The 20,959-nt window shown below is 34.0% G+C and overlaps 1 protein-coding gene across 1 annotated transcript; it reads right to left on the minus strand.

The window, feature by feature from the left end:
• Positions 1-698: 698 nt before the first annotated feature.
• On the minus strand, positions 699-2,398 carry LOC108338881 (NAC domain-containing protein 104). The gene is made up of 3 exons (XM_017575944.2): positions 1,792-2,398; positions 1,249-1,520; positions 699-1,114 (listed from the first exon to the last, which is right to left on the minus strand). The coding sequence occupies exons 1-3, from the start codon at positions 1,952-1,954 to the stop codon at positions 977-979; spliced, it is 573 nt and encodes a 190-aa protein (XP_017431433.1). The 5' UTR covers positions 1,955-2,398; the 3' UTR covers positions 699-976.
• Between the last annotated feature and the right edge of the window lie 18,561 nt (positions 2,399-20,959).

The following is a 20,959-nucleotide window of genomic DNA, read 5'->3' on the forward strand; positions in this document are numbered from 1 at the left end:
GCAGGAACCCATATGCAACAAAAACAATACAAAGCAAAAACAGAAAAATAAAATAAAATGTCCCTCAGCATTGTGACACAAGACAACTAGCTAACAAATACCATCAAAGTAGGCAAAAGCTATAAAAGCCTAATAGGACTATTGCCCAATGTTCACTTGCAAGCATCCCTTGGAGTGCTCAATGGGCTCCACAACCCTCCACAAATTCAATCAACATGAATCTCATTCATTCTCTCAAACACTATCCTTGCACGTGAGGATCACAACTACCAGTTCAAAGGGTTCCTTGAACACATATTAGGTGGGTATTTCACTCCCAACATGACTCATTCCATATCTAAGCTAACACCATCAAGATTCAAATTCAGAACCAGTTGAACAAAGAACACTTGCTGTTGTCATGGCAATCAATCTCACCACTCTCTATCCCAGAATAAATTTCATTTCATTTTCATTTGCTTTGCTATATCAGAATGTCTTTTTAAGTGCACAGAACTCTTATGCAACAGTAGTCAAGTGTAGATTATATGGTAAATTGCTAGTACATGGAAAGTTAAAGAAACAAGAAATAAAGCTTTTGCATATCTTATCTTGATTTGGAGGATTAAAGAGTCCTACATTAATGGCTGAGAATAGATACTAGATTTGTGATTATCCACGTGTAGGAATAAGGACTAAAGAGCATGGAATTTCCAAGATTGACCTGTGCCAGTGAATGGGATATTTGAAAGCATAACGTCACACTGCATATTGTTTGGTTTGCCCATGAGTTTCACCTAGTGCCCCACTTGAAAGGCTGCTATGTGGAAATCTAGCTATAGCGACTTCACTGATTACAATGGAAGCTAAACTGCTAAAGGCTTTAACTACAACCAGTAAATATCTATAATAATAATGATCATCATAACACCAAAATTAGCTTAAATTAATATCCCATTTGGATATGTAATGTAGCTAACTAGATCACTTGCATAATTTAATTTGGCAAACTTATTTCCTCAAGATCATCCAATGACAAGAAAACTTCATCCAAACAAGAGAGCTCTGTTCCATCACCATCATCATCATCGTTATCCCGCTCATAAACTCGACATATCACCCATTTACTGTGATCCTGAATCAAACAACCAAAGAAAAACAAATTAATATATAAACAATCTACTATCCAAGAAAGCATTAGTACACATATCAAATTTCAATTTTTGGGTAAAATTTTCATGTACTATCTGTACTGCACTACGTACTAACCGGTTTTGGTTGTGGTCTTCTTCTGGATGATCTGCTAGAGGAAGCAGAATCTAATAGACGATACTCTTGCATTATCCAATTGGTGGTGTTACCATCAGGGGCTTCTCCCACATGGAAAACATAATATTTCTTCATGCCAACTCTCTTGTTGCTTGAGCTTGTAATCACTGGCTCTTCCATTCCCATTGGCATCCAATAGCCATTCCCAGTGACCCTATTTTGTGTCCTCCTGCTGTAGTAGTACCATTGCTTTCCCTCTGCCAAAGCTCTACCTGCAGCAATGCAAAACCACCCACCCACAATTGATTAAAACACACCAACTTTCATTTATTCTCTACCTATTTTTCATGTCAAATTGGCATGAAATTTTCTCATGTATTGAGATTTTCAAATTGACCCTAAATAGCATTCACTTTCAAAAACAATTGTGTTTAAGACATTGTTGTATACTAAACATGCTCACCTCCCTCAAAAGAAATTTGAACCTTTCTATTGAGACATGAAGTAATAAAGAATAAAATATATGTATATATATAAATATACCGTGAAGTTCCCAAGGATCATAAGGGTAGAGTTCAAGATCAGGGATGACATCTGGATGGCAAGGTAGAAGATTTGCCTTTCTTTGGAGGAAATGAACGACAAGCTCTTCATCTGTGGGATAAAAGTGAAAGCCGGGTGGGAGGTTGACATTGTTATCTGCCATGCTTTCTAGAGCAAGGAAGAAAGGTGGAGTGAAAGAGCAATAATGGAAAATGAAGGTGGTGAGTAACAAGGTAAGATGTGGTATTTATAGAATTGTAATGCAAAGAAGGGAGGGAGAGAAAGACTAAATGGACATATAAGAGACTGACGTGAAACTGAAGTTGGCGTTTATCACATATACAAATACAATACAATACTGATACATCTCAATATTTTATCAAGTGTTTGATAAAAGTTTTGAGTACTTTCAGCACTCAACATCAAGCAAGCAAGGCGGCGGATAACGGAACGTGATGTACCACTTAGCTAAAACGAGATCTCCAAAACTATGTTGGAGAGAGGCTTGTGTGTGAGACAGAAATGTTGCAGCTGTTGCTCTCAAAGTTTCTTATTGATTTTTTCTTTTCAATTTGGAAATTGCACAGGTTTACGAGAACTTTTAGACAGAAACATGTGAAAATTGATTTTAGGACGATATGTTTGTTAGGCACATACATACTCTTATAAGCACTATTTTAGATTTTGTATGTCGTTACTGTTTATGGATATAAAATTTTGCATACTTGTATCCTGAATTTGTATTTTGTGTGTTGTGGGTTATGATCACACTTCATGCTGATATCATGGATGAGCGTTATGAACGTGTCACAAGAGTATGGTTTTGGTGTTGGGAGAGTTGAATTGGGGTGACCGACCTGTTGGAGTATACCTATATATGCTTCATGATTATTAGCAATTATCATAGGATTTTAAATTAGAATTAAAATACAAGGTCTTTTTGTTTGCTTTCTACCCATATGCTTTTGCCTTGCTTTGTAATCAATGGATTAGTAGTAGGAGTAGCACAGTGGGAACTGCACATACATTCCACATGAAACAAAGCAATCAAGTGAATGAGCTAATTTTTTTTTGGAGGGTAAGGGGCCACGAGTTTAACTGATTTGCTTGGGTCATTGGGGGGGCCAAAGAAGCCCCCACATTATTTATATAATTAATCAATTATTAAATCTTGCATAAGAAAGAAACAAACATATAAAACTCTACTATGAAACAACTACTTTGCTTATAACTTTTCCAACCATAAATTACATTTTTCAGCTCTATTATTATATCTTTTCTTCTGATTTAGGAGCTCAGCAATTATAATTCTTCCATTAAAGTAGACAACATTATTCTGTTTCTGATGGCTAATCTCAAATTTTATAGTACCATTTGAGGCCAATTATAACCATATCGAGATATAAAATGTTAGGAAGTTACTATTTGCAGTACAAGGTGTTACAGTGTTTTTCTTTTATGTCATTATCTCCCTTTAAGGTGGTACCAACCTCCGTGAGACTACAACCAAACCACAGGGCATCAGCAACAAAAAACATCAAGTTTTAGTTTCAAAATCTTGGTGCCATATCATGTTAATTTTAATTCCTAAGTCTTGGTGCTAGGTTTGAAAGTTACTTGCACCAATTTTAGATGTAATCCTTGATCCTCTCTAAAGGAATAAATAGCATAGATGTGGAAGCACCATCATCTTGTATCTTTTGTACCTTCATATCCATGCCCCATTTCTGGGCTCTGGTGGACCAAGGGTTGAGGAACAACCGTCTATAAGCCATATTTTATCCATAAGGCCCAGTAAGCAGCATTCCCAAGTGTATATCAACTTAGCTTTTCATCCACATTCCACATGGCCATTGACTTTTCTACTTAGCCTTAGTCATCAGATTGGCTGTCGGTGCTTCTTCCACAATGAAACTGATCTTGCATGTTGAAAGTATGCGTAAATATTTAATCTAAAATTGACTGAAAAATTCTTCTTCAGAGCTTACTACTTATATTTCAAATCTTTTACTGTCAAGATGTTGATATTTTGCATAGATGTCACATATATTTCTAGTTCTTTGAAAAAATGTTTTTTTTTAGAGTATTCCAATAATGCATGCCACTTATGCAAACAGAAGTAGTATTACGAGTGAAAAAAGATTGCTGCAATTCTATTTCATGACTTTGAAAGTGTCAGTGGATTCTGTTTAACAGAGGGTTTTTTTGAGTTGTTCGAATTTACTTAGATTAGTGGTAAGGTTCAATAAAAAGTTTCAAGCGATTTCATAATATGAAACAGTGTTTAGTCAATAACAAGTGTGCATGAAAATATAGTTTTAACAGTTCTCTTAATTCCACATAAGGGCATAGCATATTTGGAAAGACACTGGTGCTGAATTGTGACATTTTGCAAAACTGTATCATTTTCCTACAGTGGAAAATAGCGTATAGAGAGTGGTTCTGTGGTGGGGTTTGTGAGAAAGAATGCAAATAGATTGCAACAAGGACAGGGGCTGGAAAGCACATAGCACCCTTTGTTTCTGCTAACCTTTTCTTAGAACAAATCAATCTTTATACGAGAGAGACACAAACTCAGACATCCATCAAAATGGATAATTGCTGGAGCATTCACAGGTTACAGTGAGATTCATAATGCAAATTTCGGTACATTTCCATTTCATTGCCACATTCTGAAGTAATTAGTCACTTTTTTAGATGATCGAGACATCCAAAGAAATCCCAATTATACTAATATTTTTCTCTTTTCTTTTTACCTGTTATATAATACACGTTCAATTTGAATTAGCAAGAGTGGAAGTATGCTAAAAGAGCATTATAATGCCCCAAATGGAATGAGCACGCAAGTTTTGCTGACTAAGATGATGGTGTTACGGTAATTGAGTGGTGGGTCTGAGTTAGGCATGTTTTGCTCTCATACTATCTTATTCCTTTATCCTTTTCCTATTATTGGCCGACATCAAAGGTAGTGAGAAAAATTAAATAGAATAATTATACATGTATGCATACAAACACACATACCAATATTTTACTGTCACCAGTAGATGTTGTTTGTTACATTGAGTAATCACTGGTGAAGTACTGCACTATCATCGGACAAGGAAACAGCAAAAGGGTCTTTTTCACCTTTTCAACAGCAAACAGTTTCAATTTCAACCTTTGAAATAAGTATGGGGCTAATGGGGGGCTCAAAGTCTCAAAACTTTCAATTTCTTTGGTATGAACCACTCATTTCAAAGTTAACAAGTGACTCACTCAATTCTAGGATGGTAAAAGATCACTGGACGTGTCAATTTTCTGTATGAAGCACAGCCTTTGGTTCCCTACTTCCCTCCCATCATTTCACACCTTAAAAGGGTGGTATTGAACCATAGCTCTAAAGCAACAGTAATTTGACTATTGAAGCTTTAAGTGGTTGCATGTGAACTTACAAATGTTTTTTATGTTATTAGTCAGTTTTGAAGTGTCAAGGGAAATCTGATCTGACTGAGAAAGAAGGAGGGAGTAGAGTGTAGAATAATTCACTCAAAAGTTCTTTCAAATCCAATCAACTATAGCCAGAAACAACAGCAAGTGATTGTTGCACAGTACAATACGTGTGTCTGATGTTTTGATTACTTGGATCACCACGAAGTTTGGACTCTGGCTGCTACATTTGTTGACAAAGGAAGCAATGCCAAAGTAATTTAAAATAGCAGTTAGGAAATCTTTATCAATCATGAAGCCTTTGTCTGGTAGAAAAGACCCTTACAAGTACTATTAATAGAACATGCTGATACAAAGAAAAAAATATAACAAAGGCATGATCTTAGGAAAAATAATACTGAGGGAAGGGGAGAGAAGATCGTACATGTCTCATCACCATCTTGAGATGTTAGTGTCAGTGGTGTTGGACTGAAAGCGAACCAAAGTGCTACTACACTTGTTTGATTGACACCATGATGTGTATTCATATCTCTTATACCTTCATTCATCAAATGCTGAAATTTGGGCAATGGATTTTGACCCTCTTCACATGCTTTGACTAAACAAAAACTACTCTAGCAGTGACAGCTACGCTACCATTATTACAACACAGGAACTAACAGCTCTAATAACACCGGATTAAAATTTTGAAACAAGAGGGTACTTTTGATGTTACTATGAAACTTAATAACAGTTGGATTCTTCACTTCTTCACTGTATTCAAGTGTTGCTATGTAGAAAAAAATAGGATAATTACAAGTGGAGCATAAAAGTCATAAACTGGCCTTAATATTCACATTCTTGAAAAAATGTACTGTATCTGTATTGCTACTTGCCTTAAAATTGTTACCATAGTGTCCATTGCTTCCTCCAAGTCTGTCGTTGTTTGGAATTTAATCTGTACTTTTCGAAGTTGAAAGAGGCTAATCAATTATTAGTCTACAGGGGAACTCAATTTGACTTAAGTTGTATTCTTTTGGGAGAAATGATTTAAAGGTGAAGTTTATGTTGTTGTTTTTAAGAGATTTGGAAGTGATGGTAGAATGAATTTCGGAATAATGTTTGTCAAAGATTTGATATATGTGACAAATTAAGAAAAGATTTTTATAAATTAAAAAATAAAATTATCAAATTGTTTTAAGTTAAAAATAATATAAAATAATATAGACGAATTAAAATTATTTTAAAATTTTTTTAGTGTACAAATTTTTTTATCAATAGTCAAATTCTGCAAAGTCAAACTATCATGAAAATAAAGCAAATAAATGACCTTCACCGTCATCACCTTCGTTACATATTTAACAATTTTTCCTAACTGTACCACCAAAAATTAATGAAAATAACACATTCAAATGAGGTTAATTTTGTAAAACAATATATTTCATCCACAAATCTCCTCACATGAAGAGAAATGGAATGAGGGGTTGATCCCACTATTCCGCTCTTGTAGTTACTAAATCACTCCAAACGAACAAAAAAAAAACATCACAAATTGATGCCTCTTATTTCATCTAAATAGCGGTATTAATCTAAATTAAATAGGTTGAATTTTCTTTTAATTGAATCAAATCTAACCTATCTTAATTTGGCTCAAATTTTTATTTGCGGAGATGATGAATTATGTATATTAAATTCTATATCCAATTCAACCCTATCAAAATTACTAAATAATATCAATAGTAATATAATTAATATTTAATTTAATTTATTATTCTTCTAACTAAATATGTATTTTGGATGGTTGAATATAGTGAAAATTATGTATAAGATTAATCTTCCGTGTATTTAATATACACACAAGGTCCTCTATTTATAATAGAAGAAATATAGGCTAAGTCAAAAATACAAATAAGAAATAATAACAAACTAACTAAAGATAAAAGATAAAAAGAATATATAGTTACTAATATAATCCCTAAAAACTTGGTGAAAATATCTCATTCTACACTAAAATGTCACTAAATTATTAATGATTTACGAAGACGACATAAAAGATGAAATATCAATCCAAAAGACTCCCCCAAGCAACAAATCTGAGAGGGTGCTCCATATAAATCTCTTCTTACAAATCACCTTTGAGGAATGCATCCAGTGGATGAAAAGATCATTCTTGAAGAGTGTTGATGGATTGACAAGTGTACCAAATTGCACAAGTAATATAAAATGGTAAGACCAAGTATCGTATCCCAAGAGACTCACGTCACTAAACAGTTATGTGATTACTCAACTAATTAAGACTCTAAAGAACATATTTTTAGGGTTTTTGAATGCAAATGCAATAAAATAAAGGGTTAAATATGTTTTTAGTCCCTTAAGTATCACACGATTTTGGGTTTAGTCCCTACTCGAAACTTTGATTGTTTTTAGTCCTCATAGTTTTGAAACTGTTATAAATAGTCCCTAATTTTGGATGGCGTTAATTTTGTCTGATGCCAAGTATGAGTTTATTCGCTGCCATGCTTTTTTTTCTTTTTATTCCAAATTTGCACACAAGTCCCTAATTTCTTCAATGTTTCACTTCAGAAGGAACACAACAATTAGATTAAGTCATTGGCAGCCATCTCGCAAATACACAGAAGGGGAAATCCAAATCGCTATTGAACCTCTAACGCAAGGCTGCCACCACCTAGCCTCCATGCCGCCACAAAAACCCTAAGCCAACCACCTGCAAACCCCGAGCAGAAGAGCCACCATCATCTCCTTCAAATCGCCCTGTCATCGTCGAGAGAGAAAATCAGAGGCACTACTATAAACTGGTATACATGCATCAGAACACCCGATTCTGTTATGAGGAAATGGTCGAAAAAAAAATAAAATTCCACTTTTTGCAAGCTTTGATTATCAATCTGCCATGGACACGGTATGCAGAAGGATTGGTGTGACAGAGAAGTGCAAGAAACAAGGGTTTCAGAATCAAATTCTCATACAAGGATGTGAGAAAATGGGCTTGAAAGTAGAGTTAGTGGCTACAAATTCCTCAGCAAATCATTATTGTGGTTCATGCTGTTATGGTTGTAGAACATGAGATAAGAAGGACACTGACTCAACTTGGTTGGTTGACGTTGTAGGAAATGATGTAGTGATCCTCTCAGGATGTAAAGCTGAGATATTCATACTTGAAGATGGAAATGGTGGAATGAAGAAAAAGAAATGTTCAGGAGTTATTGCAACAACAACGTGGAGAAATAAGGTAATAAAGAAACTCCTAATCGAATCCAAGGTAACTTCTAATCAAAACCCTAATTTTGGGTAAAAGGTGAACTAGCATGTGGCATGGTTGAGTCAGACAGGGGCTATTATGCAATTTTGAAAAGAAGTTAGGGGCTGAGGTGTAAACATTGAAGAAATTAGGGGCTTGTGTGTAAATTTGGAATAAAAAAAAAAACATGGTAGAGAATAATCTGATACCTGACATCAGACGTGGGTTGGCCGTTAGCCATGTCAAACAAAAGTTAACGCCATCCAAAATTAGGGACTACTTATAACAGTTTCAAAATCATGAGGACTAAAAGCAATCAAAGTTTTGAGTAGGGACTAAACCCAAAATCGTGTGATACTTAAGGGACTAAAAACATATTTAACCCTAAAATAAACATGAATGCAATTTGATCAATTGAGGCTAAACACAAGAATGAATGGATGAAGTTGATAATATGAGATGAATATGTTGTTGGGGTTTAGATTTCACCTAATTTACTCTCATGTATATAAGAATTCTTCTTTATGCATTAATGTTAACGTCACTCACTAAATCACTTAAATCCGATCCCTCGACGAATAAGTTTGTCCTTAATCACCCGTTCATGCAATTCCTAGCATTCCTAGCAATTAAATGTGAAGATCAAGAGCTTTAAGACGACCAAGACTCATACCCTCATCCCTGAGAAATATTACTCTTGGGAGAATTCAACAAGAACCTGAATTGTAAGGAACCTCCCGACACTCATGCAATTCATACATCATGCTATGAATGAGTTAAATAAAGCATGTAATAAGCATAGATGAATTACTCTAACAATTAATGAAAAAACATATGTTATTCATAATCAATTCAAATACATGAGAGTTCACAAGGGTACATCATCCCCCAAAAACAAATAGTTTACAATAGATGAAAGAAAGAAAGAGATAGAAAAACCCTAGAAAGAAAAGAGGAGAGCTGTCACATCCCCAAATCTACCCTCAAGCAAAAGGAGAGCTGCCACATTCCCAAAATCTACCCCCAAGGGGTGAAAAGTGTGTTTCTGTGCTCAAGTCATCAAAAGATACCATACCTAGAACGTGCAAGTCCTTAAATAGAACATAAAAATAACAGAAAACAGGTCCAAGCCCACAAACTGGCGCTCAAGCACCCTAAATGGGGCGCTCGGGCGGTGTGCGGCACCGTCTTGCGCTCAAGCGCCCCTGGAAGGGCGCCCGAGCACGGTGCGGGACGAAAATTCTGCACTCTGGTTGACATTTCTGCACTCTGGTTGACTTTTTCGCACTATGGTTGACTTTTCTACACTTTGGTTAACTTTTCTGCATTTTGGTTGACTTTTTTGCATTTTGATTGACTTTTTTGCATTCCAACTATTTGGTACTTTAATTCTTCTTTCAAATCATTCCAATAGCCTACAAAATCAAGGGAATTTAGTAATAAAATCATTAAGTATAACCTCAACTCTCTTATTCAAAAACCTAAAGCAAAAACATGATTCCAAGCAAGTTTCTAAGCAAAAAATGGTGCATTTAGTGTCAAAATTACATCATAGATAACAGTATTTTCAACCGTTATCAAAGAGCAACCACAACTACAAATAAACTAACAAAAGTCATCTTTGCCACGAGAGAAAAAGCATATATGGATGAATCAAACACAACGGTGACAGAAGGGAGGTCATAAGAGACATTAGAAGAAGAAGAAGCCTTGATGAACGATAAATAAACCTTAAAAATCCAAGATTCTCCAATCAAGACACTTGAAAAAGGAAAAAAGTAACATTGATGTTCGAAATAAGCTTCCTGAGAGGAGACAAGACATCCGGACACGCACAACAAATCTGAAAGAGGAAAAAGAGTGACCTTGACGCTCTAAATCGCTACCTAAGAGGAGACGAGACATGCCACAAGCATGACGAAAAAAGGAGCATATCTACAATTTTAAAAGGCACTAAAAGTGCGTAGGAACTCCGATGAAGGCATCGTTAACTTGGTCACCTAGCCGACGATTTGATCATCGGTCGAAACTGAAACTCCAATAGTGGCAGTAGTACCCGCTAGTAGCGACGAGTGTAGTGGCAGAGACAACAATTTTTTTTTCTCAAAAGAACCTAGTTCTATATAGCACGTTAAATATAATGAAAATTATGTATGGAATTAATCTCACCTTATGTTGAATATATACATATAGTCCTAATGTTGAATATACACATATAGTCCTAATTATAATAAAAAAAATATGGACTAATTCCAAAATAGAAATAAAGATAATAAAAAACTAACTAAAAATAAAAGATAAAAATAAAAATAATATATATATATATATATATATATATATATATATATATATATATATATATATATAAAACATGAATATTAAATTATTCAATTATTTAAATCTCAAATAATAGTCTATTAATTGTTAAATAAGCATGCCAAAATATCTAAAATGTTTTGAAAATGTAAATTAAAAAAAAATAAAACTAATTGTTTAACTAACCTAAATTGATTAAATAGGTTAGATTAAATTAAAGCTAATAAAGAGAATGTAAAAGTCCAACTACCCATTCTGAAAAATAAATTATTAGTTCGATGATAGATTTTTTGTAGCCTGACCTTAGTACATCTCTACCTTGGGGTTGAATAATATAGGAAATAAAAGTTAATTATCCACCCCACATATTTGAATCAAGTAAAGGAAAAAAAATAGGTTGATATGAGATGGAAAAGAAAAAGGTATGCCATGAAAAACTGTTCTGCCAATATCAATAATGCAGCAGAAAATTTTACGCTCTAAAATATATTGTTCGCCATCTTTAATCTAACTATATCAAAGGATTTGCGATAGAAAAAAAAAAACAAAGATAAAGGAATATGAGGTTACAGTATGTGTATTTGTTTTTGTTCTGTTTTATTTCAATAATTTTTCTTTATAATTTTTCTATATTACTTTTATAAATTGTAGGGATCTAGAAAATAATTTAAGATAATTTAAGAGTGTTAAGTGGTTTTATGACACTTAATTATTTTATTTATAAAAAGCTTAACTATGAATAAATTTTTACCTTAATCAAGTTTACAAAAATCGTTATTTTCTCTATAAACCTTTTCTTAAAGGTTTTTCTTTATTTTTCTCTAACTTTTTAGGTATGTTACTAAATTATTTGATGATAAAAAATTATTAGTTGATTACGCGAAAAGAGATCTATATTTTTAACCAATCAAAATTTAAAACTTTTATCTAACTTTCTAAGTCTATTACTAAACTATTTGATCAAAAACTAGTAGTTGATTAATGATAAAGAGATCTATATTTCTAACCAATCAAAATTTAAAACAAGGAAGTTTACTTTTTGCTTCATTTTTTAGTTAGTTCATTATTTTAGGGCAATGTGATTCTAGAATTTATGCATGTGACTCAAAATAACTCAAAGGAAATTTATGTTTACTTATATGTTCGGATATGTGAACTGATGTCTATATGGGTAATCAAAGTATCATGTAAGGAGCTAAGCAGTGTTAGTATAGTATGACTTTTTAGGACCTTGTGTGAATTTGTGGAGGATCTTTGTTCAAGGTAAGTATAACTGGTGTCATTATATATATATATATATATATATATATTCATGCTTTGATTTAATAAAGTGAAAATTTTAGAGTAGTGATGTGTTGGTATGACTTATTTATCTCTAGGCTTAGTTGAAAATGGATTAAAATTATGTTATGTATGTTCAATTATGTGTGTACTTATGAGATTGAAATGGTGGTATGATTGTGTTTTAAGTCAGAAAATTTTATGTGTAAGATTACTGAATTTTTATTATACATGAATATGTGTTAGTTTGTTAAATATTGAAATTTTGTATGAGTTGATTATATGAGAAATAAATTTGTTTCATGGTGTATCAAATTGGTTACTTAATTCTTTCTAAGCATAAATTAAGTCAAACTACATTAATTTTAATACAAAAATAAAAGTAAACTACCTTAGTAAGACTCAATTGTCCAATCTAGTTCACTTAGGCTCCAACAAGAATGCAAATTCCATAAAGCTATAGAGGTCAAAGGCATTGGACACCACAAGGATTTAAATTTCATAAAGTTTTAGTGGCCTAAACGTTGGGCGCCAACTCCTTGGTGTTGGCGCCAAGTTCCTGACACTAACGCTAGCTTTTGGTGTTAAGCGTTAACTAGAATATAACCCTCTATTTTCTTTCTGGCTGGGCATACCTAGTCATCCGATGGGTGGGCCTTCCTTCAAGAATGGCATCCTGGGCGGAGAATAAGTAGCATTTTCCATAAAACTTTTCTTCTGTGGAGTATGGTTTTAAACATTGTGATGTAGTGAAATGTGGAAAGGAAAAAGGTTGAGCATAAATTGTGAACTATGGGTGAAGCTTGGATCGAGATTCTTTATGATATAAATGGAATGGTTTGACCTATTTATCTTATATATGGATGTGTTAATACAATTAATTCTAATAAGGTGCAGGTATGTATTGAGTACGATCCCAAATTAAAATCATTTTAACTCTACTAAATTCACAAACTTATATAGAAAATAAAGTTTACTTGGTGAAGGTTGAAGGAGAGTCTTATAGTGAGATTTGGTGTGGACGAGAATCATTGTGGTGATGCTATAGTAAATTAAACCTATTAGGATTATGTGAGGCAAATGGAGTCACAACAGTTATTTTTGCTTGAATTAGGACTTCACGTATATTTGACTCAATACATGTATGTGTGTGTGTGTGTGTGTGTTTGTTCGTTTGTATGTCTATATGTTTGCATGTGTGCTTGTGTGTGTGTTTATGTTTATGTCTGTATATGTTTGTGTTTATGACTGTGAGTTTGTGTCTTTGTATATGTGTTTGTGTCTATGTTTATGTTTATGTGTCTGTGTTCGTCTCTATTTATGTCTTTATTTGCGTTTGTGTCTATATTTGTGTATGTGTGTGTTTGTCTTTGTGTTTGTGTGTGTCTATGTTTGTGTTTGTGCCTTTGTGTTTGTGCCTCTGTGTTTGTGTGTCTGTGTGTATATCTTTGTGTATGTGTGTGTTTGTGTTTGTGTATCTGTGTTTGTGTGTATGTCTCTGTATTAGTTTGTGTGTGTGTCTTTCATTGGTGTTTATATATGTGTACGTGTGTGTTTATGTGTCTTTGTGTTTGTGTGTGTGTATGTGTGTGTGTGTGTGTATGTGTGTGTGTGTGTGTATGTGTGTGTGTGTGTATGTGTGTGTGTGTGTTTATATGTGTCTTTGTTTGTGTGTGTGTGTGTCTATGTCTTGAAGTTCAGGAAACATTAAAAGGTAGGTTGAATAGTGATTCTCAACATTCTTTTCGAGGTTGATATATAGATCATGATTTGGATGATCCTCATGAGCTGCTTGAAATGTACTTCATAAATGTTATTCTAATCAATGCATTTATATTTCTAGTTTTAGATCATCATCCTAGTGTTTAGGAAGGAGTGATTCTTAACATAGGTGACATGTGTTGAAGATGTGTATAATGAGGGATTGTGTTTCGGATAGAATGATAACTTATAAATTAAAGCTTAACACATAGATGTTTTATACTGGTTCATCAAATTAAGTTACATCCAGTTCTACTCTAAGATAATTTCGAGGATTTCATTAGATATTCAATGAAATACATATGAGTATTCTCACCACTTCTGGTATCCCTAGTCAATGAATAACCATTGTTACCTTTACTAGTTGAGTTTCACCCACTCTTGGTTGTGCAATATTCTTCATCATTCCTGGTATCCCTATATGCTCATATCCTTCTGATACATTGTCTAGTTGAGTTTAACCCACTTATGGTTCTCGTTGTCAACCTAGTAAGCCTTATTACTGTGACCTTGACTGAGTTTTACTCATTCCTAGCATCCCTAGACGCTCCTAGTATCACCCTGATACACTGTCTAATTGAGTTTAACTCGCTCTTGGTTGTTGTTGTCAACCTATTAACCCTTGTTACTGTGAGCTTGATTGAGTTTCACCCACTCCTAATTATGCAGTATTATTCACCACTCCTAGTATCCCTAGTTAACGAATAACCTCTGTTACCTTGATTAGTTGAGTTTCACCATTCTTGGTTATGTAGTATTCTTCACCACTCTTGGTATCCCTAGTCAACAAATAACCTTTGTTACCCTGACTAGTTGAGTTTCACCTACTCCTGGTTTCCACTAAACATTCCTAATATCAATCTGATACGCTGCCTAGTAATCCTTTAACTCAGTTGAGTTAAACAACAAGTGTTTTAAGTCTCTTTAGAATGTGCAATCAAACATATTGTTTATAAGTCTTTAGATGATTACTCTTCGAGAGAGGATATATATTCAATACACATCAATCTAACATACTCTTTAACTATTTCTCTCTCTTCTTTCTTCTTACAATAGTAAGCTTATACATCAATGAAGCTTGAGAGTAATTTTTCTTTCTTTCAGGTGTTTCTCTCTATCTCTCTTTTTCTTCATCTCTTCGTACATTAGTAAGTATGTATAGCCATGAAGCTTAAGAGTAATTCTTTTCTCGAGCTCTTCTCTTTTTCTCTTTTCTTGTGTAAGAGGATTTGACTCTAATATCTCAAAGAGAGATCTTGATTCTTCTATGAGAATGATTTTTCTTTTTATTCCTTAATTCCCCATCATTATCATCATTTTCTTCCTCTTTGATTCTCTATTTATACACCTTTGATAATATAATCAGTATATGATGTTTGACCTTGAGATTTGGTGATAATGTAGCTATTGGATGAAGCTTGTCCTTGTAATTTGACTTTTCGTAGCTTTTATCGTAGGTGGTAGTATAGGTTGATGTCTTTGTGTCAAAGCAAACTTATTTTCAGAGCTTTATCAAAAGCATATTAGACAATTCATTTAGCACGACTTTTGATGAACAAAACATTGCGCTAATGTCTTCTTATTTCTAATGTTCATTTCTTACTTGCATTGGATAAAAAATGAATGCTTGTAGTAGATATTCTGCATAAAGTAGAATAGATGTCTACACATTAGATATGTCATTATTTTCTATTTACCTTGTTGCTTTTAAACGTTGAGCATTTAATGACATTCAATGCTTGTTCAAAACAATCAAGGTTTTTATGTTTTCTACCATTTGGTCAGGATTTGATTGTTTGAGTTTTCCAGTAGAATTCTAAATTTTTCATGAATATTTTTTCGGGAAAACTTCCCGGAAGGTCACCCATCCCAGAATTGCTCCAGGCTAAGCACGCTTAACCATGGAGTTCTTATGAGTCAGGCTACCGAAAAGCAAATGCATTTTGGTGATATGAGTAGTCAAATCAATTCCTTTAAGCTATCGTTCAACTGTATAGTCCCATACCTACACAGTCTCCAGATCCCTCTCATTCCGATGTATGTTCGATTCATCCATGTACCCCTTCCACCCGAAGCTGCCAGGAGCCGCTCCTTGACTGTGCCCCCTGCACCATGCTTCTTGCACCGGCGTCACTCCCCGCCCTCGTCAGTGCCCGGATGTCACATGCCCACCAGCTTCCGTCTGGTTCGTCCTCGAACCACACCGTACTGGGAGAGGCTAGGCTCTGATACCATCTGTAACGTCCCGGCAACTCACAGGGACCATCGACTGCCCCCACAGACCACCACCAGGCTTTCCAGTGTGCTTTGTCCTCACTCGCACACTTTCCGGGAAAACTTCCCGGAAGGTCACCCATCCCAGAATTGCTCCAGGCTAAGCACGCTTAACCATGGAGTTCTTATGAGTCAGGCTACCGAAAAGCAAATGCATTTTGGTGATATGAGTAGTCAAATCAATTCCTTTAAGCTATCGTTCAACTGTATAGTCTCATACCTACACAGTCTCCAGATCCCTCTCATTCCGGTGTATGTTCGATTCATCCATGTACCCCTTCCACCCGAAGCTGCCAGGAGCCGCTCCTTGTCTGTGCCCCCTGCACCATGCTTCTTGCACCGGCGTCACTCCCCGCCCTCGTCAGTGCCCGGATGTCACATTTAGCATGTAGTATCGTTTAGCCTATAATAGGTTTTTTCTTAGCTAGTGTTTTGACATGGTAAGAGTTTGTCTTGCTCGGGCAAACTATTTAGGTTTTTCTAACAGACACGTTTAACACTGTGTTTTCCATCACACCTTTGTATGTGTGTTTGTGTCTATATGTCTGTGTCCATGTGTTTGTGTATTTGTGTCTATCTCTGATTGTGTTGGTGTTTGTGTCTTTCCGTTTATCTTTGTTCTGTGTATGTTTGCGTCTGTTTTTGTCTGTGCCTATGTGTGTTTATATTTGTGCCTCTCTTTGTCTATGGCTTTGAGTTTGTGTATGTCTGTGTTTGCGTCTTTGTGTGTGTTTATGTTTGTGTATGTGTCTTTATGTCTATGTATGTTTGTGTTTGTGTGTGTATTTGTATATGTGTGTGTCTATGTGTTTGTATTTGTGTGCATGTGCCTGTATGTTTATGTTTGTGTGTTTGTGTTATGTGTCAGTGTCTATGTTTGTGTGTTTGTGTCTGTCTTTATTTGTGTTTGTGTCTTTTATTTTTCTTTGTGTCTATGTGTGTCTACATGTTTGTTTGTGTCTATGTTTTTGTGTTTCTCTTTGTTTGTACCTTTGTGTATGTGTGAGTCTGATTGCGTGCTTGTGTTTATGCCTATGTGTGTGTCTGTGTCTGTGTCTTTGTGTTTGTGTTTGTGTGTCTACGTCAGTGTGTGTGTGTGTGTGTTTGTGTGCATTTGTTTGTGTCTGTGATTTTGTATGTTTCTATGTGGTGTGTGTGTGTGTGTGTCTGTATGTGTTTTTATATGTGTGCATGTGCTCCTGTGTGTTTGTATTTATGTCTATGCGTATGTGTCTATGTATGTGTGTGTTTGTTTATGTGTGTATCTGTATGTATGTGTGTGTGTGTTTGTATGTGTGTTTGTGTGTGTGTTTGTATGTGTGTTTGTGTGTGTGTCTTTTTCTGTGTCTATGTGCCTATGGTTGTGTGTCTCTATGTGCATTGTGTTTGTGTGCGTGTCTTTGTGATGTGTGTGTTTATCTGTGTGTATTAGTCTCTTTGTGTAGGTCTATATATGTCTTTGTGAGTGTCACATTATGGTGGAATATTTTATGATATTTTTCATGTATAAATCTATTTTATAGAAAAAAAATTATTTTGTGAATAAATTTTTTTCTGTAATTACTTGAATTATATATTAAATTCATTTCTAAATGTTTGCTAAAATTAATGTAGATTTTAGTTTTGGATAGATTTTATTTATTTATTAAAAATTGTTTGTTTGACTAGTCCGATTTTTTAAGATAGGTTACATTAAATAAAAACAAGTTGTTTACGTTTAATTTAATTATTATTATTTATTTAATCCAATTGCTTTCAACCTAAGTTTTGGCATATATTCGGGGACTTACTACCAATTTTGTTTCATAAAATAGTAATTAAATTTTAAAAAATAAAAGCATTTAAATACATCATATTCATATTTTTTGTTTATATACTAAAAACTTATATTTAGAATTAAAAAGATTTCATATAATTAATCGTTTTTAAAATTTATATTTTACTTATTATTTATGTTTCCCATGATATATTTTTTTTAAATCCACCTCCCAAGTTGTTAATTATCAATATGAATAATTTATGATTATTAATAGTCATGTTCTAATGTGTTAGGTCGATCATAAATTATTGGATTTTATTTTTATATTTAATATTTATTTTACCTTTATTCATAACATATTTAAATTTTAATTTTTTTTATTGGGATCGAGTGTCGATAGTTAGACAGGTGGTGAGATTTGAATGGTTTTCAAATTTATAACGTATACTCTTAAGGGTTGGAACATAGAACAAGATCTATCTATAAAAGACTTTCCGACGTTTAAGTCAATAAAAAAAGTTGAGATCTTGTGAATAAGGAAGAATGAGTATGAGAGTGAGTGTGTATGCCCTAAAAAATACCAAATGTATTTATAGTGTTTTTGGCCTTAGGCCCATTCTATAAAACAGGTAATGTGATATCAAATAATATAAGTAAATTAAATACTTACCTCAAATAAATAATAATAGCAATAATAATGTGATACATTATGGTAAATAAAATTAAAAATATTGTGATATAATCAAACTAGTAAGATTTGCCATGATTACCATTAATATGTGAATATTTGCTCTGATAGAAATATTTTGGATTGTTTCAAGGCAACGAGATTTATTGGGCCTTGTTAGACTGTATTTCTTTAGTACGTATATTGGGCCAGGAAAAGTTTGATTAATGTGTGAGGGATGCTCATTATGGCTATGACTTATCTCTTGGTTGAGTTGTGGTTGACTTGTAGATTTTTTAGGTGGATTGGTCGTTTGACTGGGTTGTAGAAGTGTTGTTGACTTAGGGTAGTTTGTGCTTTGTGTTGTTGGCTTGGGCAAGCTCAGTGTTACTGGCTTGGGCCAACTTTTTTAGGTGTTGTTAAGTTGCGCAAGCTTTATGTTGTGTTGTTAGATTAGGTAGGCTCTGCTGCTCATTTGGCTGAGTTGATGATGACTCAATTAGTAACTATGAAACATTAATAAGGGGTTTTCTGAATGTCACAATGATTGCCCTACAATGTGAAACTCTGTTTAACATTAAATAGTTATGATTAAGGCTGACGTGATTGCATCTCAAGGGTTGAACTCGAAGAACAAAAAGTTAAGAGTTACGCATAAGAATGAAACATCGCCTAACTAAAGGTTGTTTCGTTTCAAACTCCTTGATTTTATACTTATTTTCTTCTTCATTCTCATTTCATTTCCAGTTTACGTTTATCCCAATTTTATGAGTCTTATCTCTCTTTTTTTTTTGAGTTTGCCTACACTCATAAGTATGTCTTCTTCTTTTTCTTCTCCTTATATTGGCTATGGTCGTTGTCACTCCTTGCTGGCTAGGGAAATTACTCTCATGAGTGAAAGTTCTTCTTCTTCTTTTAAAGAGAGAGTTTCCTCACCTGAGCCTCTCGTTTTCGCTCCTCCTCTAACGATTTCCTCTAGGGTCATCCTTAAGGCTTCCTAAGAGAAGAGAAAAAAGAAAAAGAAGTAAGTGGTGTGACGTAAGAAGGTCATGTCTCCTCGTAGGCTAAGCCACTTGCTCCAACAGCCAAAAAGAGTAATTGTTTTCCTTCTATTAGGGACCCTAAGTATACCTAGATCTAGGACGAGATGGTCGTCTATGCCTTTGAGTTCTTTACAAAGGTAAGGGTAGTTGAGTTAATGGATACTTTCAGCTTTTATCCTTACTAGCTCATCGTCCTTTCTTATTCCTCTAACAATAGGGTTTTCATCCATCTGGTGAGAAGAAAGACAATTTCATTTTTATGTATATATTTTAAGAATTTTAGTATTTCTTTTTCTCTATCCACCTTTAACAGTGATATGTTATTCATCCTTTCTATAGCTCTTAGCCAACTTCATCCCAATAATTGATAAAAGATTAAATCAGATAATTAATCCAACATGATTAACAAAATTAAACAATATTAATTTATTAACGAAAGCATTTTTAATTTACCATTTAAGCCATGAAGGAGAACTGACAATTTCCTCAATTTGGATGGAGTCAAATAATTAATATAATATATCAAGGCCAATGTTAGTTAGGGTGGACTAACTCGGTCCATGATAAACCCTAATTTTAAACTCTCACTTTCATCTTCAGATGAGAGAGAAATGCAACAACAAAGGTAAAAGTAGGGTGGCAAGTTGAGGAAGAAAAAAGGAAATCATTTTCTTCATAAAAGAGAAAACATATTAAGAATATATAGTGGTCCATTTTAACTTGGTGATATTATTTGTGCGCCTTGAAAGATGATAAAGAAATCTCTTCACCTTTTAAGCATATGCATGGGAGCTTTGGGATTGAGAAATGGGAAGAAACTGGAAGAAATGTTCAAAGTTTCCGAGTGGGGCCCAAATGTCAATTTTAATTATTCTTATTTCTATGACTTGGTAAACCATTTGTATCCAAAAAGTTGTGCATTCTTGCCAGCTATTACTCATTCACATTGAAGCAATTCAAAAGGCTATGTATTTTGAACTTCATAATTATAATTATGCCTTTGACATTAGTAGTAAATTGGAACATATAAGATCATTTCAATCATTATTCTTCTGTCATCATACAAATATCGACTTGATCATGCAATGAGAACCAATAATTTGTCTCTTTCTAGAGTGCTCTTGTTGGTCTTAGTGGGAATTTGCCTTCATTAAAACCCTTCTTAAAATCTGTTAATATAAATATCAAATTCACATTGATTTAGCTGCTTAGCAGTGGATGAGTAGTACAAAAATGTAAGGGATAAACAGTTCACTCAAAGAAAATAAAGTTAATAACAACAACTTTGTTTTGGTCAGCATTTACTTGAATATCAACTTCAACACATTTCTGTGCATGGCTCCACAATCAAGCTCCACATATGTCACTCTCCAATGCTAATAATTGAAGAGTTACAAAAATAC

The sequence above is a fragment of the Vigna angularis genome, chromosome 1 (assembly GCF_016808095.1).
Source record: "Vigna angularis cultivar LongXiaoDou No.4 chromosome 1, ASM1680809v1, whole genome shotgun sequence".
Classification (NCBI taxonomy): Eukaryota; Viridiplantae; Streptophyta; class Magnoliopsida; order Fabales; family Fabaceae; genus Vigna; species Vigna angularis.